Below are 25,784 nucleotides of genomic sequence, written 5' to 3'. Positions count from 1 at the left end.
ACTTCATTTAACCCTTATGGTATACATTAAATACCTCGACTGTATTAGGAAGCCATTCTTAAGGCACACAGCTGCTATGGCAACAGCTTTTGTAAGAAGCAGATGTTCCACTCTCTCCATAAACCCAGCAGCTTTAATAGCACCTTGTGTTGCTGGTGATACCCCAAGGAAATACTGCAGTCACAAGTGAACCAGGCAGCCTGCTGCCTGCCATCAGCATTGCTGTTTCACTGGACACATCACTCCTAAACAGAGAGCCCAAAAACAACTTAAATAGTCAAGGCTGCCTCACACAGGGATTACTTCTAAAGAGTTGCTGAACAACAGCAGCTCTGCTCTATTCTCAGCACCTGCAAAAGGCATTAGCAGCCATCATAACTAGCCCAGTGAACAGGCATGGAGAGGTGCTGAACAACTGGCTGCTGTAGACATGGATTATTAATAAACACAGGCCTTCCAAGGTTGCTGAGCACCCCTGGCATATTTTGATAGGAGAGCAGAAAGGCAGCCACTTCTTTTCATGACTCCTTGCAGGGGAGCCAGCCTCATGCTGGCACAGCCATAGCAACCCAGACAACAACAGAGCATCAAGGCAGATGAAACCACAGAGACAGAAATGCAGAAACTACCCAAGTGAAGCACTTTCATTAGTGACTGCCCTGCACCAGAAAGCAACACCTGAGCCCCTTCCCCTAGAAACACTTAGATGGAGCTGAGTTTGAATCAGGACTTTGTGCCTTGAGTCCATGCTACTTTTCATGTAACATTCACTTGGTAAGCCAAGTGTTGTGATCACACAGGGAAGAGAAGACCAGACTTTCAGCTCTCAGGGTGACAACAACTACCTCCAAATAGCTCTGGCACACAGCTATTTATTGTAAGGCACATGTGGAGCTCCCCTTTACAAGAGGCCCCAACTGTAATGATAACAAAAGCCCATTATGAGAAGGTGAAGACGCTAGCTGCTAGCAGATGCCAAGTTGCTAATGACCCCACAAAGATGAAATCAGAGCCAGGGCTTAAGCAGCTAATAGCCTCAGCAGATGCCATTGGGCCTGGCTCTCTTGGAGCAAGAGGAAGGGATGCACCAGAAGCAGCCACAGCTCTGCCTCAATGACAGAAGCCTTTGTGTGGCAGCAAGGCTTGCCCAGCCAGCCTTACACCCACCCAGGTAGCTGTTCATCCCCTCTGGGGCTGCAACGATTAGAAGAACACACCAGATCTCTGTTGTCCCTGAAACACTGCTGCTTCATTTTCATTAAACTATCAACTGCTATTTCAGAAGAGTCAGGAAACAAACCTCTGCTTACCTAAGAAAAATATGAAAGAACAGAAAACAAATGACTCCATCCCAAGCAAAGCCCTCTGCTCTACTGATTTCATTTAGCAGCACCAACATGCCTTTTCCCTCATTCTCTCTCCAGCCTGATATCAACAGCCTGCCCCAGGATCTGTGAATTAACCCTCCACAGAAGGGTAAGGAACCAGAGAATGATGCTTTTATTTTTTGAAATGCATTGGCAGTCCAGCCAACACAACGCAACAGGTTCCCTGAATGAGGCTGTGACGTAGAAGGGCAAACAGTCACCCTGCCTAGAAAAGCAATACAAGGGGAGAGACTTCAGGAGAGGTCCTCAAGCTCTGTGTTCCTCACACACATACACATTTGCACGGCAAAGAGAGGAAGGGAGAAGGAAAACATGGTTCAGGCAGCTACAGAAATCAGGTCTGCTTCTAAGTGAACCTGTTCTTACTTGGGGAAGAGGTTGACAATGTGAAGTCAGTATTGCCTTAACTCACCCCACACCTAGAGAGGGGGTTCAGTCTGCTCTGTCCCTGGGCACTCAGGGACCTCAGCCTTCATTGCTGTTGCTTATGGAACAACAAATACCTCTCAAATATCTCTCTCAACAAATACCTTTGATCCCCACATAAATCTTTTTATTTGTATATCCATCACAGGCTGCGGCCCAAAGACAACACACTTTTCTTGTCATCAGGTTTTTTCTGACATGTATATAATTCAGTAAAGAAAGGAAAAGACACATATCTGAGAGTATCTTTCAGCAGTTTACTGTAGACTGGGAAAGCAGTTATTTTCTTTAGCTGCTGCTGTTATATATCAAAACATGTAGATAGGAAAATATTAAGGTATTTATAGCTATGTGAATAAGTGAGTTTGTGGAATGCTGGCCAAAGGAAGCCAAACAGTCCTTTCACTGACTGAAAATGACAAGCTTTTTGGCTTCCTTGGTAAAACAAAAGTACAAATGCTCATTTCAGGGCAGTAAAAATACACCATAAAGGAATATTTAAAGTATTTTGTTCATTTAATGCCATATTTTAATAGCAATCTTGATAATGTTAGAAGCAATATGAGGTTCTTTCAAAAGGAGAAACACCTGACCTGTTATTTGTTGAAAACATCATACAAAATCTACTCATGATTTTTACCTGACCCCTTTGGCAAATTCAAATGCACTTCCATGTACTTCTTAGTTAACCAAGAGTATCAGGCAAGTGTTCCAGCCCTCTTCTACTAGAGCACCCAAGCCCTGAGTAAGACAAAACACTTGATCTGGTCTTGTGAGGTCAGGGCAATGCCCAAAGCTCCCTGTGGCTGCAGGCAGCACCCACAGTCTGAATGCAGATCTGCAGGCACCACCTGTTCCATTGCTCACTTCCTCTGCTTTCCTCCATCTTCACCTGTTTTACTGACTGGAGTAAAACTAGTGTAAACACTTAAACATTCATTATCACACTGATACCTTGTGTCCTTGTGGGCACACTGATTGCTACCAAGTCGTTTTGACATCATGCCAACACATTACCTGAGACCTAGCTGCCAACTGTGGCATTTTGCTTATTTTATAAGCAAGATGGCATTGTGTAATTCTAGTAACAAACCGTTAAGATGGGCAATTAAATACATTATGTGGGGAATTAAATGTAAGGCATAAAGAGCAGCAGCAATTCCTCTGGTCTGTTGCTGTACAGAACCAGACAGATGTGTTTGTGTTGTTTGGTTTAGCAGAAGGATCCCAGCAGCAAGAAATGAGATGGAACTTGACTCCCTGGGCCAGCTGGGCCAGTCTGGGCTGAAGCCCATGAAATGCTGCCCAGTTTCTTGACCTGGGTCAAGCAACTACCTGCCAGCATGAAAGCTAATCTGAATCCTCAATGTTTGCAAATGATCTTTCTGTTCATTATGCAAACAAATGTTTCTGCTGTCCCAGCTTTGAACTCAATGTATACTTAATAGCCAAGCTAAAATCAAAGCCATAATCACTGAGGTGGAAATGATCACAAACACCGTTTAATATCCCAAACCGGTGCCTTTTGCTAGCTGAGCTCAGGGGCCAGCACTATCATGCTGCTCCTTTGGGGGGCATTTCTTTGGAGGTCACCTGCAGCCACAGAAGCCAAAATTGCAACACCTGGGCCTTCAATTCTAGCATTCAGATCTGACCTCCAGAGCTAATGCAGGTGTGATCTGCAGCATGGCCCCTTTCCCTCTGCTCTGCCCCATTATCTGCACTTACCTGCCCAAAGCACCTTTGGGCAGTTAACAGCTTCTACTGGTCTCACTTCTCCTCCTCCCCCATAGGAACCCAGTCCTGTTTTCCTCAGAAACGCTTCCATACATCTCCACTGAAGGGAGACTGTGTCTTAGCCCACAAGACAGTATTTAGCATACTGCAAAATGTTTATTTTCAACTAATTTAACTTTGTTATTCTTACAGTCATCCATCTCTTACATTTTTCCAAAGTTCTTCAGCTGGGAAGGGAAAGCTAGGTCCCAAGACTGTAAAATAAGCTATCACCAGGAAAGGTGTTCTGTCAGTTGTTCTTTTAACAAACAGGGAAAGGATTTAAAAGCCAAAGAGAAACACAACAGTGATGACAGCCCTGAAAGAAACCTGTCTGATAATTCCTGCCTGTATTTCAACATCCCCTCAGCCACAGCACATAATATAAGCATTCTCTTCTGAGCAGACTCGGTCAATATTAATTAAAGGCACAGGCATTTTAACATAGCCACCAGGCTGCCTTCTCCATCTTTGTGACAAAGGCATCACTTTCTTGCTCCCTCTCTTCCAAAATAATCTCCATCCCTGCGTAAATTTACATTTCAAGGCAGAGTGCAAAAGGTCTCCAAGAACCTCATTAAAGTTCTCCTTTCACTGGGGCAAGACAGATTTTTTTATTTACTTGGAGTCCCAAGCCAGAGGCAAATGTCTGCCTCATGAAGGAGGGAGGTGAGAGGGTGCAGTGGTGGGCAGGTTGCAATTGCTCTCTGCTGTCTGCAATTTGCTTTTGCAAAAGGTTAATCCCTAACGTGTTCCAAGGAGGCAAACACCAACCTGCTGTACATGCAGCTGCATACAATGGAAAGATTTTTATGGCCAAGGACAAAAAGGTCAGGGACGCTCATCACGTTCACATTTCTCCTGGAAAGCCATGCTGAACAGCAAGCTCCTGAATATGAGCCTCTGTTCACAGTGAAACAAGCACAAACTAAGGAATATAAAGCTGCAGGTGCTAGGAAAAGGGCAGGAAAGTACAATGTGCAGCTGCTGTAAGGGACCTCGTTTGTCCCAGGCATCCCATACATTCCTTGTATTGAGCTATCAAGTTATGAAAAAAATGAGCCATTAATAATTGGATTTGGTAGACATGTGGTTTATAGAACACTAAGGCTTGAAAGGCCTGATAAACAGAAAGAAACACATTTTTGTGAACACTAGTGCAAAGCAGAACACTTCTTGACTCCAATACCACAAGCATTTAAGTTGAGCCTCAAAACATTTTTTAGATCCCATCCTTTAGACTATCCTTGGGAAACTCCTCTAGCTCCTAGTAGAACTAGTGACCTAAATCTTGTAACTGAACTACACCACACTACACAACAAAGAGCAGAACCACAACAAGACAGGCTCTTCAGGCTATCAGTGCTTGCATGACTTTTACACACCTTGGGATCCTGCTTTCTCCAGAAGGACTGGCCTCAGCTGATCCAGTTCCCATTTCAGAGTTCCCACCGCGTAACCTCAATGCAGACGTGGCAGGAGCGCTAAGGAGAGGGCAGGTCTGAGATGCCACTGTCCTCTCTCCACATGCCAAATAAGACAACTCAAGCATAAGATACCAAAGGAGTTACAAAGGACAAGCTCCCCTGCAGACTACTGTGCTGAGGGAGCTGACCCATGAACAGAACTGCCTTCTTCAGCATCTGGGCTAGAATCAAAGTCCTTTATGAGCACAGCTGGCTGAACAAACTGGAGGAGTCAGTTCCTTCCAACTCGGTGGTAGCAATGATGATGGCAGAAAAGCTTACATGCAGTGTAATACCAAAGCCAGCAGAAGGAAGACTGAAAATTGCGATGGAAAAAAATTGAGAATTTAATTCTAAAAACAAGGCGTACTTTCCATCCAGATCTAACAAGTTACCACCAAACACTGAATGAGTACTACAGCTCTAATTCCATCCAGCAAGAGACTTGTAGATTTTGCTGAAATTATACAAAATACCGTCCCTGCAAATTACTCTGCCACTTTTACCTCTTCCCAAACCTCTGCAGCTATGCTTTTGGGCAACTGTCCTGACCTTTGGTATAGAGCTGATACAGGTGCAGCCATCCCTTCCAGATTATTCTGCCATGCTTCCTCTCTAACAGCTCCCATCTCACCAACCACTCTATTCAGATAAAAAGGTTGACAGCTGAACTATAGGACTGGGAAGAGAAGGTGCCACAAATAAACCTTCAGGTCATCTGAAAATTGTCTCTGAGAGACAATCACGATAATTCCCAATTTCTTTCTTGAGTTATATTACCAGCTTTTTCCTCAGAGCTGTGTAGCTGTGTATCAGAATACCCTGGAACACTATCATACTTCAGTATGTTATTTCCTGTCTATTTACAAGAACAACAGTTTACCCTCTAATACTCTTTCACCTCATCCATTTCTAAATCTGAGCATACCTGCTCCTGCTGCATTAAAATCTGTCTTATAGCAGGCTTATGTTAAAAAAGCAGTGATTTTTGTGAAGTCCCTGACAAAAGAAGCTGGTGTTTTGTTTGAAGTAGGAGAGTTACATTAATTTTCCTGTTTGCTGACAACTTTTCAAACTACCACAATTCTTTTGCCCCTGTGATCTCTAACAGCTAGAGCATGGCTACAGAACAAATTTAACACATTCTTGACTTGTTCTAATTCTGATCTTATTTTGGGAAAGTTGAGAGGCTTTTTCCTTAACCTCTCCTACTCTTGATTGGAAAAAAAAAAACCAAAAACACAAAAACACACCCATAAATAATCCTGCTTCTTGTAGGACTTACTGAAAGAATTCTCTCTAAGAAATAAAAATAATTTCTATTTCTGCTATCTAAAAAAATGGAGACTACAGAACCAGGCTTCTCTTCTGTCAGGAGCACATGATGACATATGCACAGGCTCACCCACAGCAGACACAGTGGAAATTTCTCATCAGGAAGCACTGCCCTGCCCCTCAGCTGGAAGTGCATTATAGCCACAGGTCCCACATGCTCACGCTGAGGAACTCACTGAAGTTGAAATTTCCACAATACAGGTAAGTTTCAGCAGATCCAAGCTTTTGGAAAGAGATTCCAACATATGCTCCAGGGATATAAACATCTTTGTAAGACTACAGGTCACAATGCTGGCAAACCCATTCAAAAGGAATACAACAAACAAAACAAAATACAACAAACTTCATCTGGTGATATTTATGCTGGGAGAACTTGTAGTATACATTTCTGAAAAAGGGACTTTTCCACCTCACCACCAACACAATGTCCTTTTAAAAGCTGCTGCTGCTTTTACTTGCCCAGGACAAAACCAAAGAGCACACAGAGTACCTCTGCTCCTTACTGCTGCTGCTTCTTTCCAGTCCCAACCTCTTTTCCAGTTTTCCAGGATAGCGTGGATGCACTGGTTTGTCCCAGCTCAGCCCCACCTTCAGCTATCAACAGACCATATCCGTGCAGCTCTCCAGCACTGCTCCAATGTATGTTTTATTCCCATTAGGGCAGCTCAGACTGCTGCCTGAACAGCCCCGGACAAAGATTACGCTGCCACAGCGGTTTCTACGCGGAAGAGCCATTTCTTGTTAATGCCTCTGGTGTCTGCAGCAGCGTGGAGCTGCAGACAGCCCCGTGCCCTGGAAATGGGCAGGGGGAGTGGGATGGAGCTGCCTCCCAGGCAGCTGGCTGCCAGCCACAGGAGAGCAGCCTTTCCTTTGGGGCTGCTGTCTGAGGCTTTTTTAAATCCCACTTTACAAACGGCAGCTTTGATTTGCCAGATGTAAAAGTGGCCTGCAAGAGGGGATGGCAAATTACTTAATTCCACAGGTTTAAATATACTTACTTCTTTTATGGTATATGAGTACACAACCACCATCTTCTCTGGATATTAAGTGTCAAGCAATGAATCTAAGGGGATTCTTTCCCTTTAGTCATGCAATTCAGACCACAGTGTGGTTTCAGCTGCACTGGGAGACTATTTTGAGTGCTCTGAATATATACAGTGTGCTCAGAATTAGCCAAAATACTGATCTATTATGAGCTGGTAGCTGCAGAAGTAGATGAAATAGGTAGAAAACCCACGGGAGCAAGTAACAGAAGGGATGGACAACAAAGCAATGATTTTGTTATCGTAACACTGAGGTCAACCCTACAGATTACAGAAAATGAACATCCCTATCATCTGGTTTTGCAATGCTTGGATCTCAATACTGAAAATGCTCAGGTACCTACCACCAACAGGGTCTTATTCAGTAAATGACATTTTTTAGACTAAAGCTACATTTTTATTCTCAAGCCTGTAAGTACTCCCCGAACTGGAAGCTAACAAAGCACTATAAAGCTTTTAAACAGTGACATCTTAGCATTTCCTCTTCCTGACCCAATAATTAATCAGCTAAGCAGTCCTGCATCTTGCCTGCTTACAGCCAAGAAGCCCTTCCTGATCCAGACTGTCTTTGGCTGTTAGATTATGGCTTTAGCCATATTAGTTAGAGATAAAGGAAAAAAAGTAATTATTCTTATCCTTATGTAGGTACTCACCACTGGGAACTCTAAAGACAGGCCATCAAAAATAAAGGTCAGGTCCACTCTGTCCTGACCCTGGTTCCTGGCTGTTTAACTGAACACACTTCCACTAGTTCATAATAAGATGCAAGAGAAACATTGGTTCCATCTGCAATACAGCAGCCACAACACAGGCAGACCACAGGAAAAAGGGATAAGCAGCAGGAGGGTTTGTGGGACTTTCCCACCCAAAAAACCCCAATCTTTTCCAAGCTGGAAGAGTTCTTACATGTAGGTCCCCTGCCTGTATTACCAATTTCTTGCTGTCACACAAAAGGAAATTTCAAACTTTCTGGAGTACACCTGGAATTGGCTGACAAGCACTGAGGCATTTAGCTTGCTAACACTGATTTCCTATAGGCCTGACACCCAGCAGAGGCACGGCCAGGTGTGGGGCCATAGCTCCCAATGCCTGGTTGCAGCAGGGCTCGTTTGGGTTTGCTGCATCATCAGACAGCTACGGATGCAGTCACAGCAAGCACCAAGTCACTTCTGCTGCCTAAGTTTCAATTCAACAACCAAATCACTCTCACATTCCAAATTTAACAGCAATAACCACAGGAGGTAAGTGTCCTTAGTGCAGAATCACCACACCAATTTCTTATACAGAACACCACCCACCAAATCTATGTCCTGTCAAACAATGGGATTAAAGCTTCACCTTGCAGTCTCCTCCCATGCCATAGGTGATACACTCCCCACTGCAGCCTCCTTCAGTTCAGCTGGCTGACTGGGATGGTTTGTTTGCTAATAAAGTGCTTCCCAGTATTTACACAGCAGATAGTGGGCCTGCCCCTCTTCATTTTGTCCCTGCTTTCCTGTGGGTTCCAATTAGTGTCACCAGCACCTGCTCTTGGTTTTAGATTGGTTTAAGTCACCCCCTGACCTATCACAATTCTTCGCTATCAGCCGGAATTATCAGTTGGTAATTCTGTTGAAGTCTCTAGGCAAGAATTCCAAACAATTCTAAGTGATAACTGCTGTTTCAACAACTATCCTGTGCCAGCACAGTTCAAGGCCACAGGAATCTCTAGTGTCTCCTGCCTTCCCTCCCTTAAGGAGGCTTTCTTGGGGCGAAGCAGCTCTCATGACAGGGACGTACTTTTATTCCTGATCTGCTGAGCTGAAATAAAAACAAATTGTGTCCAAGCCTTCTTTCTAGTGTCCCTGTAGAAAAAAGGTGATTTATTTTCTAGGGGAAAAATATGTGAGCTGCAAATGTCAAAGCAGTAATAATTTAGAGTTAACTCCTCATCAATTCTCATTTCACCTAAATCAGCTCATCCAATTTGTTGTTGCATGACTGCATTTATTACTATATCTATTTAACATGTGCTGGGTAAAAGAAAGTGCCAAGGGCTTCAGGAAATGAAGGTTTTGCCTTCCTTGTCCCAGCTGATTCTTTGCAACTTTCACAGTCAAGAGCCTGCTTTGTAAAAAGCCAGTAGTGCTTCAGCTCCTAGTGAAGTGTTTCAGAGCACCAGCAGCAAGGACTGTCTTCCCCTGGCACTTCTGCACTGCCACTCTGACATTGGTTCTTGTGCTGTCCCCTCTTGCCTTTGCATTCAGGATGTTCAAACGCAGAACAAAGCCTCAAAGTCTTTCCAACCTTGTCATTAGAGCCATTCTATTTACAGGAAAAATAAACCACCAGGTACTCAAGGGTAAAAAAGAACTTCCACGTGGTGTGGAGCACGGTTGAAGGGACAGACACAGCTTTTTTACACAGCTGTGGAAGGACAATGATGCCCTGTTAAGCTTCCTTCATTGGTGGTCCTTAAAACTAGGCATCACATTTATATCATTATCAGTACATATGGTAATTTCTGCTCAAGCTTCTGTCTGCTGCCATTTTTCTGATAAAGTAACCAACAACACCACTGTGGAAATCTGTTTCCCCTTTAACTCAGGATAGAGTGAGTATCTTTTGATCAAAATGGGGCTGAAAGTCATCTTAACACTGTACATTCCCTCTTCCCAAAACCTCCAGTGACCAGGCCTGGCACCAGCAGCCTTGAAGAAGGGTCTGCCCCCGACAGCCTGTTCAGTCTGGTCTCTGTTTTCACCAGGCACAAAGTGCATTAAAACTTTAAGCTATCCAAAGGCAGCCAGACAGAAACTTTGTGTACAGACCCCCCCCCCCCCACCACCCACCCAGGGGACTCTTCTTTGATTTAGCTTCCTAAAAATAACTCTTTAGAGAGAACTGAGGCTTTCAGGGGTTGCTTGTTGCTTTTTTAACTAGCTCTGAAAAGGCTCCCTCATCCATAGGCTTTTGTTGCTTTCAGCAACTTACAGGTCAAAAAGCAGAAGATATACTGACAAAAGAAACCTGACCTACATCTTGCCTCACTCTACTGGGTTACATCGTTCCTATGCATGCTTATGTAAGAAAGAGAAATGGTGCACACTGAAGAGGGTTCAGGAATCACAGCCTCCACTGCTGCCTCTTCAGTAGCTTTTCACCCAGCACTGGTGAATTCCTTTAAAATTTCTCTATCATATTTTCCTCTTTCTGCAAAAAGCAATTAAGAATATTTACTGACCTCACCGGGGAGACACAGTATGTCAGTTAATTATATCTTGTAAAGACTCTAAGAACACCCAGTGAAAGGCTTTATAGGAATGTGGAGTGAGTCATAAACTCAGAAAATGCACCAGCAGAGACACAAAGGTCATACCTGAAGTGAAGTATGTCAAATAAGTATTCCATTTAAAGAAAAAAAGTTGTCATTTAAATAACTACAGCATGCTGTCCCACCATACCTTAACTGAGATTTTACAGGACACTCATCAGAAACTCAGTAATTTCACATGCTACTTGGTGAACTGGAAGGAATCTAAATAGATAAATAAGGTGATTTGCAATCAGTGATAACTGTTAGAAACCACTAAGTATAAAAGTTGGTTTATTATCTGCTTTAAAAAGACAGAGTGAGCGCCCACACAAGGAGAAGCAGAAACGTCTCTCACTACTACCTATTGCTATCTTTAAGTAAAAGCCTCCCTTCAGTTTTGGTGTTAAAAGCAGAAATCAGCTCCTTTCACTAGAGAAGCTGAAAGCTGCCAGTGCCTCGGTTCTTACAGGGGCGAAGGACAGGATCTCCCGAGCTGCAGGGGAGCAAACAACAAGGCACACAGGGGCAGGGGATGTGTGCAAGGGCAGGGGACAGGCTGCTGCTTCTACCACGGCAATCTGCTGGGTTAGCTGTAGATTTTGCCCCCAGGGGATTTCACACTAAAGCAAGATCCCATGCCCCGACTTAACAACGTGCCAGCTGCCAGCCGGACCAGCCAGCATCACAAGTCAAGTCACGGATCAGGGCACATACCTCAGAGGCCTTGATGTAATAATTACACAGCAGTGTCTGCACCATTTCTCAAGTACCCACTGCTGCCTCGGTATCCTTTTGCTAAGCAGAAGGATTCAAATGCAGCTGGGACCACTACTTGATCACCTTAAGAGAGGGAGGGCTGGCAGGTGAGGATGACCCTCCCAGGAGAGCCTGGGCACTGCACAGTTGTACTCCTTTTGGAAAGCTGGCCCACAAAATGCTTCTGACAGTTCACTTAGTTGCCCTTAAGGTTACCAAAGTGTAGGCAATTTGTCATCTTCTCTGCCCCAAACCCCCACAGTATTTGTTTCTTTCCCCTAAGAGTCCTCTCTATTCCACGTGTGAACCTCAGGGCGTTAGGTCAGGTTTTGTAAGGCTGGGAAGAAGTACAGGAGTAAGGCTGATGCACTTGTACAGCTGCCTTTCCTGTTTTGCCTGATGAACATCACACTGTTCAGGGCATTCAAAGCCCTTCATAAAGCAGACAGATCCCACCAGTGGCCTCACATCCTTTTAGGACCAGACAAGGACTGCGTAAGGTAAGAACTTCTTTGGTAAAGGATCTCAGCATCTTCTTTCTATTGCTCCACTGCTTTCATCAGCTTCTTCTGCTCTTAGGCAGCATCCTATCCATCACCTCTCCCAGCCACAAAGACACAGGCTCTGCCATTACTAGAGTACCCCAGGGGAAAGGCAAAACGAGATCTGCCTTTCCCAGTCTATCTCCCATCTTTCGGAGGCAGGAAAAAAAGGTAAGAAGAAAGACAAAGAAATATGTTCATTTCTTCCTCTCAGATGTCAGTACTTCAATGCACTGGTTGTGGCCCAAGATTCATTCCTGCCAGTACTGGTGATCTGGGTAAGGTACGCACCCTGATTTCTGAAGGAAGAACACGTGAGGTGCAGCTTCCATAGGCTGCAGAAAGGCAGATGATACTGTGATTCAGCACTGAGGTTGCTTGCCGGCACTATCTCCTCACCATTGTCATCCTGTTCCTGAAAAAAACCCCAAAACTCATAGTTTGCTTAAATTTAACCAAGTGACCTTCTGTCACTCTGGCGCCTCCTTCTAATGACTGTGAAACTTCCAACCACAGTATTTCTGATTCACTCATATCTGTCCAAAAATCCTACTTACAGGCTTTTGCCAGTGGCAACCAAGATGAAAAAGCTATTTGTGGAAATGAGAGAGACAAGATGATGTGGAAGAGGGAAATACAACAACCAGGGCATAATCTAATTCCACAAGAATGAATTCTACTTTCAAACCTCCTCAAATTAAATTTAAATGAAGAAAGTATTTCCTTAGAACACATTTCTCATTTGAATCAGCCACATCTCTCCTGATTCTGAGTGCCTAAATAAATATATTGCACACACCACTTTAAATAAGGATAGATTTTTCCATTTTCTCTTTGCCCATTTATTGCAAGCTTCAATTGTATCGCCATCTCTCCCATATTTTAAGTAATTCTGGGCCTATATTTTACACCTTCAACCTATCATTTTATTAGTTTTCACGTTAGTAGCATGCAGTAACAGAGATGTCCAAAGCCACTAATCCTCCTTTTATACTGAAACAAAGACCTCAATGGCAGGCCATGGGGGCACATGAACAAATGGTGCCAAAATACACTCCTCTGGTAACACAGCACCATTAATTGGCTCCCTAACTGGCTGAAATTTAAAATCCACAGACAAGCATGGTGAATTCTTACTGTTAGAGGAAACATTTTAGAGGTTTGTTCACTTAGCATTGGAAACCTAGTGCTTCCTCATTACAAGTCCAACACATTTGCAATGGAGATATCCCCGGGGGAGAATAAAGGAAACCAAGTGAAGCCTGAAGCAGACTGCAAACAAGGAAGCTGAAACAACTGCTGGATGTTGTTAGCTCTTCCACACATTTTCAGGTTACACTCTTAGCACATAGACTGCTGAGCATTACCTGTATTTTCCTGCATGAGAATGGTTCAAAGCTGCACTAGGGGACATTTAGACTGGACATTAGAAAGCATTTCTTTACTCAGAGGATGGTTAAACACTAGAATAGGCTTCCCAGACACGTGGTTGTTGCCCCAAGACTGATGCATTTGGACAATGCCCTTAGTAACACACTTTAACTTTGATCAAGTGAAGTGGTCAGGCACTTGGACTGAATGAGCATTTCTAGGTCCCTTCCAAATGAAAAATTCTCTTCTATTTCTATTCTATTCTAGCCCATGCTATCTCTAAACATACGATGCTTATTTTTCACAAACATTCTTTGCTGCTACTAGCTACCCCATTTTTATTTATGGCTGAGTCTAAAGTGTAAAGTTCAGGTATTCTCTGACACCTTTCTCATCCACAGAAACTGGACTTTTTTAGTTTTGTGTACAAGGCTCCCTCTTTACCCTGCTGCCTGATGGGCTGAAAAGTGCACTGGTCCAGATCTAGCTGCATACCTGGAAAAGGGGAAGGTTTCACAGGCATCATAGACAGAGCAGCTCTTGTGACAACCTAAATGACCTCGACATGTTCTGGGTCATTTTGGAAGTCTGACACTTACTTTCATCACTAAATAAAACCCCCACATTATTCACAAAATGTGTTGCCAAGAGAAGGTTCTAACTGCTCCTCTGTCAGCAGGAATGAATGCTGAGAACTTGCAACTTTTCACATGCATGGTATTAACATATTTCATAACTGTATATTGAAAAAAAGAGGGAGCTGCAGTCTATGGATAATGTTCAGGTTAAGTACTTCAGGAATCTGCTACCATCTGACATTCACAGACAAAAAAGTCAATGACTTAATTTAATGATTAAAATGAGTTTGGTTTTGTATTAGACTTGGCTTAAGAGGGATGAGCTGGGATTCATTAGAAAATGATGTTTAATTTATAAGCCACTTCTTCTTGAATTAGCTAACAAAGATCAGGGGATAAAAAATCAAAAAAACCCAGAAAGCTGTTTTAAAATAGATGAGATAATTGTGACTTACTGCGCTACATTCAGAGGACATGAGAAGGAATCTGACACCTGCTCATCTTTAGCCATAGCTCAGAAACCAGTATTTCTCTGAATGGACATTTAAATGACAATGTCAGTCTGGACTTTACAGTTTGCTTTTGAGATGCATCACTTGGATTTACAGCCTGCAAGAGATATCAGGTGCAGAGCTTATGTGCAATCCATCACTTCCCAACTGGTACAATAAAGCCAGAAAGATACTTCACCTCCTTCAAATGAGAGTTCTGACCTGTCTCAGAACTTGCACAAACACTGAAGTACAAGTGTAACCCCATTTAGGAAAGAGAAGCCCAGTGGCAGCAGCAGGTCATCCTGCAGAGCACAGGAAGGGAGCTCTATCCATGAGCAGCTCCAAAATCAGGGTGTTCCAGCACACCCTGCAGGGCCACTTTCTCCTGTGCTCAGGGCATGTGGTGTGACCAGCAGCACAGCATCTCACCCACTCACCTAACTAAAAGGCTTAAGGGTGTGAGGGCAAAGACGGGTTTTATATCCAAATATTGTGAAAACACATACTCACTTCTTAACAGTTCTCAGAAGCATTGCATCCCTTTACCTCTCATAGTCACACTACCAAACACCAACTGAACTGCTGCTACTTTGAGCTGTCCTCAGGCAGGGTATGGACAGCATCTGTAGGCAGCTGAGAAGGGCAGTACCCCTGAAGTAATGGAGTTTGTCTTTTGAGGGCCACGCGTCTTTCCAGTACAGAGGTACCAGAGTATCAAAATCAGGCAATGCAGTCAGTCACACAGAGTGTCGTCCCCTGCGCCAGGCTGATTCCAGCATGTACCAGACACAAGCTGCACTGCTCACCTAAAAGGTGTCAGGGCTGTACTGTGCACAAGTATCCTCTGTGCAAACACAAACACTACAACTTGACAGTGAGTATTTCTAGAAGTGGGTTGTGTGGTACGTACCCTTGAAACACTCGGGATAACAGGACGAGTAGATGGAAAGACACAGCACTGATTAAGAAATACCCAGTCAGCCTTTCCAGCAGTTTGGTAAAATTTGTGCATTTGATCACCATAAGCAAACACAGAGCTTTCATCTACGCTGACATGTACAGCATGTCCCAGAGAAGTGCCCTAACACTAAAACATCTGTCACTGAAGTTTTAATAAAATCTCATCCACCTCTACTTTTTGCCAAAAGAAAACACAAATAATTCATCTTAATTCCTCTGAAAGTATAACAAGTTCTAAACCATGCAGACGCAGTTTACTGAATTCAGGCCATGGAGTAATTGACTTTTCATTCTACTTGCCTTTGTTTTAGTAACTAGTGCTGAAACTGGCAACTAGTGATGAAGACTATTTCTGGAAGATAACAATCTGGATTGGCCAGAACCAGTGAGAACAAAACAGGGTATTTGAATTTTTTTTTTTAGAGAAGCACCAAAACATTAACTATTTCATCTCACATGAGCATGACTGATTATCATCTAATTATATGAACTGATTTAATGCACAAGTAAGCCAACACGTGCTATAGCTACTCTGCTTGCACCATCTGCACTGTTAATACACAGCTGCACAGATCTAAGAGGAGTACACTAAAACCCCCATTACGGAAGTGCCACTCCACCTGTCCTCTCCAATGTACCTTAAGCACAGCTAGGGCAGAAAATGTGACCCCAGCAGCAGAGAGCAGTTTGGTAATGCACATTTCTAGTACACGGAGAAGGCTGCTACAGCAGCTCAGCATGCTGAAAGCCTAGCAGGATCTATGAGCACAAAGTTCGTGGGAATTCAGCAGCTCCCCTTCCTTGTTTTTTTCTACCAAGTAACTCAAGGGAGGCAGCACATCGAGCTATTTTAAGATAATGGTATCATTAAGGGTGAAACACATGTAGTTATTTTAAAACAAAGCAATGCAGCTAAACTGCATCAACGCTCACTCCGAAGCCGGGATCTGACTCTGAAGCAAGGAATTCACAAGCGCTGCACAGCCGAGCTGAAACAAAAGGGCGCAAACGCAAGACAGCAAAGCACTGCCCCGCTCCCCGCGGCACTTTACACAATCACAACTCGCCCTGCCGAGCCCCGCTGCCGCTCCAGCACCGCGTCCCCAGCAGGCCGGGATCCTCGTTCTTAAGGCACGCTGGCAGAGGCTGTGACACAGCACCAGCTCCTGGAACCGGGCAGGAGGCAGGCGGGATGCAGCCGGGATCGGGCGGCCCATCCCGCCGGCAGTGCTGCCGTCCCGCCGGGGCAGCAGCGCTGCGGAGCCTCCCGGCGCTCACCTGGCACCGGCGGCCGAGCCCGGGGAGCCGCGGCAGCCGCGGCCGGGCGCGCCCTGCCCGCCCCTGGCGCCCGTCCCGCCCGTGACTCCACCGCCCAGGAATGGCGACCACCGCGCCCGGGAGCAGCCCCTGAACCCCCCCGGGACTGGCTGCCCTCGCCGGTGACCGACCTGCCGGGAGCGCCGCGGCCGAGGCGGGGTCCGGCGGGCCGGGGGCCGCTCGCACTCGGACACGGCCCGGGCACCGCTCCAGCCCCTCCGGCCGCTCGGACCGACCCCCGGCCTGCTGCAGCTCCTGCTTGTTCCCGGCTACTCACCCAGGCACTGCCACGGCGGGGCTTCCACCGGAGCACGACGCCTTCCGCTTGGGAAACTTATCTCTCTCCCGCTACTGCCATTTGCTAACTTGCCTAAAGATCCTGCAAAATCCCAGAAAAGGCTAGGAAACGAGAGGAGACGACTTAAAAGCTGACGGTCAGGACAGGAATTTATGGAATGAAATCTTTAAGGGCAGGAGCAGATAGAGCCAGCCAGCTAACGCTTTCATGCCCTGACGCTGGCCAGCAGCTTCATTTCGTGGGCAGACCAAGGCTTAGGAGATGATATAAAATACCTGCTCCTGGCGTGCTCCTCTGTGCATCAGCCGGAGTTCCCCGGCGTAGCCAAGCACGCTGCCGTGCCTCGTCCTTCTGCCTTTTCCAGCAGACCCCTCAGGATCACGGTGTCACGGTTCCCCAGGCCTTACAATCAAGCAGTTTGTTGTAAGGGACTAAAAATAGCACCGAATTTTTCGCTGGAGCACTTGCTTGAGTGAAGATGGTGCCAGTCAGCCCATGCATTAGTGAGCCGTACAGACCTCTATTACAGCCCAAATCCTCTTGGAAATACGGCCACTGACTTTTTTCAAAATATGTCTTTTCTTTTTGAAAGACGGCACAAAATAAATCTTCTTTCTGACCACTAAAAGACAAACTGAGTGCGTTTGTTTTAAGAATATCCTCGGGAAAGAGTGAGTCACTTAAGCTGCTTTTATGATAAAAGATCCCTGGAGGAAGTATATCTCCTTAGTCTCTGAGCTGTTCAGAGATCCGTATGTCCTCCTGCAAATCAAAGTTTCACGCTTAGGGTTTGTGTTCTTTATAATAGTATAAGCACCTGCTTCCACTGAGGAGTTAGGACTAGCAAGGGAAGCAAAAGTATTTCATCCTGGCCAACACCTCAAGAAAATCACTAACAGAAGCGTATGTCCTGTGGGGTACTGAGTAAGGTCTGCAAAAAAGTCTACAAAATGGCCCATAAGGAAAGTTTATGGCACAGGCTGACAAGTCCAGAAAAAAATTCTCAGGAGGAATTATTTTTTGCAAAGCTTTTCTTTGCTGTGTCCTGAAAAAAAAAAAAAATCACTGAAGACCTAAGTTGCAGAAGATGTCATTCAAGACAAAGATGCCAGAGCTGCTACCAATATCTGAGCTGGGATGTCAGATGCAGATTTGAATGCAAAACTTCCAGTCTGCCATTTCACACTGTGTCACACAAAGAAATGGGAAGGGGCAGGTGATGGCTGGCAGTAGCCACTCCTGGCATTCTAAAAGTGATTCTCCTGGTGGTTGCTCCAGCCGTGAAGTGTGCCTGACAACAAGCCAGGATGTCTGAACCACAGCAAGTTAAGTCTTACTCAAATACTCAAATATATTTCAAAGGAAGATTTTAGGATAGAAGTAAACAGTAAACAGTAAAAAAACTGGAGACTTACTGGGAATATCAGAGGAGAGACGCTGGGTTTTGTTTCACCTGCATATGAAGAAGTTGATTGTTAATGTAAAATTGTCTCCCACACTTGTTTCCCCTCCTAAGTCTTTGAGCATTCCTTAGATTTTATTTGTTCTGCAGCAGAATTACAATATTTTTGCACTCGCAAAGGGGCTGGCAAATTCTTTCTACTCTTTTCTAGTGCTGACCAAACATGCTGGAAGGCATCATATAACATCTACATAGCAGCAGAGGTAGCCACAAACATAAGTGTCTTCATTCCTGCTCCACTCCCCAGCTATTATTTATAGAGAGAAAGAGCATTAACCGAGCACAACGTTCTCACTAATTTAGTCTCACTTCACCATCTGTTACTTCCCATGAGTTGATCCTAATGAGAAACTACTTCAAAACACGTTTGAGGACCAGCTGCACCCAGTGAAGTCACCACAGGAGAGAAATAGTCCCCCTCCTAATACATCATATTCCAGTTACAAAGCAGTTCCTTCCCTACCAAAATCCATGGGAACACTGCTGTTACTATGAACACAGTCCTAGGTCACAGCCTCTTGCAGTCATGTTGAGCAAGTATCACACTCAACATTGTTTTTCTGAGTAATTCACAATTCTACCCAGTTGGAAGGGCAATGAGAGAGTTCCAGACATCCGTCCCCCAGGTCTGAGCAGCCTGCTTTCTGGAGCTGCTTCTCCTCCAGTGAGTTCATGGAATGATCACAGAAATTGGAATCTCCCCAGGAATAACATGTGACCATTACTCCATACCTTTTCCATGCAACTCCTTGTAAAAAGGAGTCTCCGTCTTTATAGGCACTCTTTAAATACTGGAACATGGTGATATAAGGCTTCCCTCCCTTACACCTTCTTTTCTCAGTGCTGAACAAACCCATCTCTCTCAGCCTTTCCTCATATGGCAGTCCTTTGATCATCTTTGTGGCCCTTCTCTGGACCTCCTCCAGCTTGTCTACGCATTTTTGTATTGTGGGGACCAAAACTGAACACAGTATTCCAGGTGTGGCCTGACAAGCAATGATTAGAACTGGATAACAAACCTTTATCTCTGCTGGTGGGGCCCCTGTTGGTGCATCCCACCATCCCGCTGGATCTTTGCCACACTGTTTGTTCATGCAGACCTTGTTGTCCACCAGGATCCCTTGGGCCCTTTCCACACAGCTGCTTCCCACCAGGCAGATCATACACAGCCTGTGCTGCACCCCTGGATTATGTTTTTTTCCAAGGTACAAGACCTTACATTTGGCTTTGTTGAGCTTCATAAGTTTCAGGCAGCCCACTCTTCCAGCCTATCCAGGCTTCTATCTTCCCCTTCCACAGGGTGGGTCTCCCTTCTGAAGTGTCCCCTTCCCACTCGGTTTGGAATCATTGGCAAAGCTCACCAGGGTGCACTTGGTCCCATCACACAGATCACTTGTGAGGATATTAAACAGTTCTGGGCCCAATATCGATCCTTGCTGAACCCCACTTGTGACAGGTCACCAGCCTGAAGAGGAGCTGTTTAGTGGCACCCCCTGGGTGCTTCCTGCCAGCCAGTTTCCCACCCACTGCAGGGACCACTTGTCTTGACCATAATGTGTCTGTTTGTCCAGGAGGAGGCTGTGGGAAACCAAATGGAAATCCCTGCAGAAATCCAGGCAAGCAATGTCCACCGCCCGCCCCGCTTGGACCGAGCAGTTCCTTTGCTGTAGAAGGTGATCGGCTCTGTCAAGCACAACTTGCCCTTGGTGAATCCATCCTGGCTTTTCCCAATCCCCTGCTTCATGTGATAGCTCCTAGGAGGATTCCTTTGGTAACTTTCCCAGGAACTGAAGTATCACTGATGAGCCTGTAATCTCCTGGATCCTCTGTTAAGCTCTTCCTGTATATGCAGGTGAGTTTAGCCTTCTTGTACCCTTCTCTGATGTCCCATGATCTCAAAGATTAGGGAGAGCAGACTCACAATGAAACCATCCAGCTATCTCAACGCCCTCAAATGGATATTGTCAAGGCCCATTTATCTGTGGGGTCAAGCTCCTGAAACAGTTCACACACCAACTCTTCCTCCCCCGACAGTGGTGCGTTTGTGTTTGCACCAATCTGGATTCTTGTTCCCAAAGACTAGGACCCAGCAAGTGCTGGTGAGATGGAGGTGAAGAGAGTGTTGAGAACTTTTCAGTGTTGTTGGTGACTCACCTCTCCTGTTTAACAGCAAGTCAGTGATGTGAGTATTCAACAGTCAGCCACTCTCCAAAGAGTCAGATGTTGGCTGACAACATGCATGGAAAGACAAGTGGAAATACTGGACCACAGCTGCCAAGATTTAGAGTTCACTACTGAACTCGCAACAAGATTGCTACTGCCAAGGCCCTGCAGACAGCTGAACCACATCACAGCAAGTACGCACCATTTTCCATTTGAATTGCTGAGGTTAAACCTCTCTGTCCTGCTGAGAACATTCCTTCTGAACATCCACCTAAATCAGAGTATGGTGGTCCCATAAAGTGGTGGGAGAGACTACAAGATCAAATTGGTTGGAAGCCAACCTGTAAGACTACTGCATATTTTGGTCAAAAGCACATGAGCAAGAACGATGTCCTGGGAAACAGCCGTTGTTTTTTAACTGTTTGAGACAAAATTCCAAGGCTTTGTGCTGTAGGATTCCTTTATTACAAATCAGGTTTAGCATTAATCCTCTCTGTTACTGTACCTAAGTGAATCAACTGGGCTTGGGAGTGCACTGAAGAAACCCAGGAAAAAGTTGTGCCACAAGCCTGCAGAGCCCCTGGGTCCACTTGCTCTCCCCAGAGTCTGAATGCAAGTTATCACTGCTTAGCTAAGTCACTGCTTCCAGTCAAAGTTATGCTAGCAATAACCTCCTACCTTTCCTACAGTTCATAAAAAAGGCAAAAAAATCTCCTTCTGTTGCCTCACAATTCTGTTCTCTGTGGCACCAGGGAATATTTAGAGCAGTATTTTGTAAACAGCACGTGTTCCAGGGGCTGGCACAGCACTGGCCACAGCACTGTGGGGCTGCGTTCCTCAAATTGTTGGACACTGGTGGACACCAGGGCCGCCTGGGCAGGGAGCAGCTGTGTGTGTAGGTGGGCAGGGAACAAGGGGAGGGACAGCAACATGGGAAATGCAGCAACTTTGCAACTCTGCAAATGTCATGGTCCTGACTGCAGCTCCCTGAATCCAGACAGTTCAACAAATTTTCCTTTTGTGCCAGCTGGCTGAGGTGAGGGAAGCTGTTTTGCCAGACATTTTACTTTCTTCCCGAGTACCATGACCAGCAATAAATTAAATTTCTTAACTGACAAAACCAACTGCTTAGTGATTTCTGCTCTGCCTCTAAGGTTTGGGATCTGCCGCTTGAAGTATCTGCTTCACATCCCACTGAAAAGATTCTTCCTTATTCCTGGAGAGACTGCAACTTTGCACACTGGGATAATTTTTAATACTTCATGTGACTTCAGAACAAAATTCTTTTCTTCACAGTGCGTGCTTAAATGGGATTTGAGCCTCCTCTTCACTTTTAGTACTTTATGGCAGGAACATTTTCAGAGGTGCCAGCTGGGCTACACCCACGCAAAATGGGAGTAACACCCAGAAATATCCATTAAGGATCATATGCTAATGTCAATTTAGCTGTTGAGCATATCCCTTATGTTTTATGAGATGTGTTTAACAATATGACCACAAATATATTAAAGAAGGAGGTATGGAGGAAGACAGCTATGCAGTTTAGGAACTTGAAGAACACTACGAGGGGAATCTTTGAAGTATCCATAAATCCCCGACTGCTTAGGGAATTCAGTGTGACAAGAACACTTGGGGTTCTTTGTTAAAAGCACCTAGAAAATGTGAGGATGTCCAGATGTCGATCTGCCCTCCAGTTTATCAGCAAGTCTCTTGCTGTCAATAAAATAATCTCTGCTGAAAGCAAAGCTGTCAGCTTGTCCTTCACCATTATTAAGGCAGCATTACAGCGATAGGCATTACCAGACAGCCCTAGGAAAAGCTACATTATCCTTTCAGTTACTCTGCTGCATAAAATTGCTGTACACATTTCATAGACAGGTGAAAAGTCAGTCACACACACAACCATAACAGCGAAGAGGACGTTACAATCACAGAAATTATTTCCTCTGAGATACAGATGCAGCATCTGGTTTTGCATATTCCAGCACAAGAATAAATCTTCCAGAGTGCTTTCCTCCATTTCCTTCCAACTTCACTGCAGTCCAAATACAGTTCAGCTGATAGGTAAGAAATTAGTCTTTCTCCATATGTTTGTGTATTTGGGCCTTGAATTGGTTATATTTGTGCAGCCCTCAGGGATGCCCAAATAACTCTGAATATCATGCTGAGATCTTCTCATGGAAGCTTCTGTCAGCTGTACCATGCAAAGGGCTCTCAGCTGCACACTATTTAACTTGCCCAATTACATTTTTGGCTGCTGTTCTGCCTTGCAGCTTAGAGAAACCCTCTCCAAGAGCTAGGTCACAAGAAAAATTGCCAAAATATGCTATTTTTCAAAGAACCTATTCCTAAGGGGAATGGGAGATAGGAGAAACATTATAGCAGGTCTGGAAGAAAACATCAGAAAAAAAATTACCGTGAAATTGTAATCCGTAAGGACAACATCTTTTCTATCTTCCCCTTATATTTGGTTGTTACGTTTGGAATGAACAGGTTCATAAACACAGATGCATCCATAAACTGCCCTTCAGATATTAACTCCCTTTCAGTTTTGATGCTGAAAAAATATGGTGTTTGTGTGATGCATCTGTCTACTTGACATAAGCAAACACCAGCTGTTATTTCCTTGGTTTACGAAAAGAAGAAGTAAATAAAATTTATTAATTAAACATGGAATTCAGAAAGTTCAGATGTGGATTCAAGACTTATTGCACAATCATGTCAACGTTCAGCCAAGGAGAGCACATGGGACCTGTGTCTCCCTCTGAATCACAGTGCAATGCTGGTGGGAGCAACATCTTGGTTTCAAATCCAGAGACAAAGTCAAAAAATAAGCAGAGGTTCTGAAGGTGAACATGGTTTTGAGGTTTCACCACGGAAAACAACCCTCCATGTGAGCCAGAAAAGCACATTATTTGCTCTTATATGGCAAACAAAACTTCTCAAACTCTTAGCCTTTGAGAAACAGACAGAACATCCTCTGGGTTTTTTTTTTCCCAGCAATTTTTCCAACAGCTCACTGACATGTGCACCAGGGTGGTACAGTTCATCTGCAGCATCAGTGACTATGAATCCAGCTCTTTAAAGCTGTTCCCTCCTGGGTCATCAGTTCAAACACAGCCCTAGTCTGAGATGATTGAAATCTGCCATACTTGATACCTGTAAATCAGCACCAATGAAATGAGACTGACTTCACTCTCATGGCTGCTGGAGAAGCATCACAATAAAAATGACTGTAATCAGTAGCACCTCTGATATCCAGCTCAATAAAAGAGGCTTTGTCTTTATAGATCATCTGTGGGACCTTCAAAGATCCTACAAAAAAAAGACTTGCAGCTATAGTTTATAAAAGATTAATAATACACAAATCACACATGCAGACTCCAGTAGTTTTCCTAGGTTACAGTGAGAGAGACCTGTTTCATTCTGTGTAACTTAGGTTCTGTCAGGAGATCCCTGTTCCTTTCCATAAGCTTATGTTTATTACCAAGGTCCTGGGAGAGGATAGCAAGGACAGGGCAAGAATTAGCTGTGCACCACTATTTCACAACTAACACACAGAGAGGCACATCAGCTACAACTTGGCAGCTAGGATCAGTATATGATTCCAAAAACACAGACTCAACAGCAAGCTGGAAAGTAAAGTTTCTGTGCTTTGCACTGGTGTAACTCTGATAAAGGGTCAAGGGAAAACACAGGAAGAAGGCAGAGATCTTGCTTCTGTCCACAGAGGCTTTTGTGCAGTTCATAAGCTGAGACAAAAGACGACATTTTCCATATCCCACATAGGTAAGTCCTAAAATAATAAATATCTACTAGGTATAACTGTTGTCTTCCAGGGACCAAGACAAGAGAATAGTTTTTCCTATGGCTAATGATAATAAAATATATTTGAGAAGACAGTTACATAAACATATTATTCCTCTAGGCTGCACTAAGCAAGTATGTATCTCTATCCCTTTTCACAAACAGCAAAATTAATATATCATAGAATCTTAAAATGGTTTGGAAGAGACCTTAAAGATCATCTAGTTCAAATTCCCCTGCCATGGGTAGAGATAGCTTTCATGAGGCCAGGTAGTTCAGAGTGGTATCCCTCCTCTGGACTTGCTACTGTGCTGGGAACCAAAGAGCTGAATGTGTCATGGGGCAACAGTGAAATATCTAAAACAGACCTGAGAGAGGCAGCTCCAGGAAGAGAAATGTAGTGTATTTATTCCCTGCTTGTTGCCACTACTCACTCCATCACTAACAAGGCTAAAAATAAATTACGGATTTGCTTTGCCCAGGGTAGAGGTGTCCTCAGCAGATGTCCCCATTCTGAAGTGATAGCAGGGTACAGCCGTGAGCTTATTTCCAATTTGGCTTGCTCAGCTGCAGTATGGAGTGGGCATCCCTGAGGAACCCTGGAATCTACCACTCCACACAGTCTCCTACCTGAGCAGCCCATTTTTGCTGACTGTTGAAGCTGAACTGTCACACTCACTGCACAACTTTTGGCAGCTACTAAAAAATCCTTAATTTCTTGGTCAGTCCAGGCTAGAGAAGAAACAAGTAATGAGCATCTTCCAAAGGGCAGGATCAAAATGTGCTGAGAGCAGAGCCCTGTCAGAGCACAACTCGGCTTGCTGCCAGCACTTCATGAAGGATCTATGTTACACCCAAACAGAGGCTTGGGGATAGATTCACTGCTCCAGTGATATTTATGAGCTTTTTACTTTGACAGGGCTTATTAGAGCATTCCCCCAAGCCGTGCTCCCCTGACCTGTGCAGCAGGTTCACCGCAATCCTGATGTCTGTGGAACACAAGATGCAGCTTTGCCTCGTCCTCTGGGAAACAAGAACGTGATTTCTTAGACTGTAATCACTACCCTTATACCAATCCAATACAGTTCCACGGTCTTACGCTGTTTAGATGACCTTTTCCTATACTTCCTACAATTGCACACTTTTCAAAGGATGCAAAGCACATATTTGGTTTGCCCTTTACAAACACATTATTCTTATGGAGCACTAAGAAATTAAATACCCTGAAGCATGCTACATCCTAAATGCATCTGTGTCAATTACATGCATGTTGGGAACTTTGAGGAACTAAACCAAATCAACCCCAG

At 44.5% G+C, this 25,784-nt stretch overlaps 1 protein-coding gene and 1 long non-coding RNA gene across 8 annotated transcripts in view; one reads left to right on the top strand and one right to left on the bottom strand.

Moving 5' to 3' along the window:
• ARHGAP24 (Rho GTPase activating protein 24) overlaps nt 1–25,784 on the bottom strand; it is a 183,033-nt gene that overhangs the window by 53,310 nt on the left and 103,939 nt on the right. The window contains exon 1 of one of the 7 annotated variants that reach the window (XM_053976157.1): nt 17,025–17,187. The exons of 3 other annotated variants lie outside the window; for them this stretch is intronic. Coding sequence is in view for 1 of the 4 variants with exons in the window: in XM_053976149.1 (XP_053832124.1) it covers nt 2,455–2,488 (34 nt within the window). In the remaining 3 variants the exon portion in view is untranslated. Of the gene's footprint in view, nt 1–2,454; nt 2,509–16,708; nt 16,731–16,878; nt 16,992–17,024; nt 17,188–25,784 lie in introns of those variants that run through there. 3 more of the 7 variants (XM_053976158.1, XM_053976153.1, XM_053976149.1) reach the window with 3 other exon arrangements.
• On the top strand, nt 11,518–12,712 carry LOC128806523 (uncharacterized). Its single transcript, XR_008436850.1, has 4 exons — nt 11,518–11,592; nt 11,799–11,985; nt 12,242–12,310; nt 12,587–12,712. It is a non-coding gene; the product is annotated as an uncharacterized LOC128806523 (long non-coding RNA).

The sequence above is a fragment of the Vidua macroura genome, chromosome 4, assembly GCF_024509145.1.
Source record: "Vidua macroura isolate BioBank_ID:100142 chromosome 4, ASM2450914v1, whole genome shotgun sequence".
NCBI classification, from domain to species: Eukaryota; Metazoa; Chordata; class Aves; order Passeriformes; family Viduidae; genus Vidua; species Vidua macroura.
Note: the sequence above shows the minus strand (reverse complement) of the source record. Positions and strands in the feature narration are given on the sequence as shown.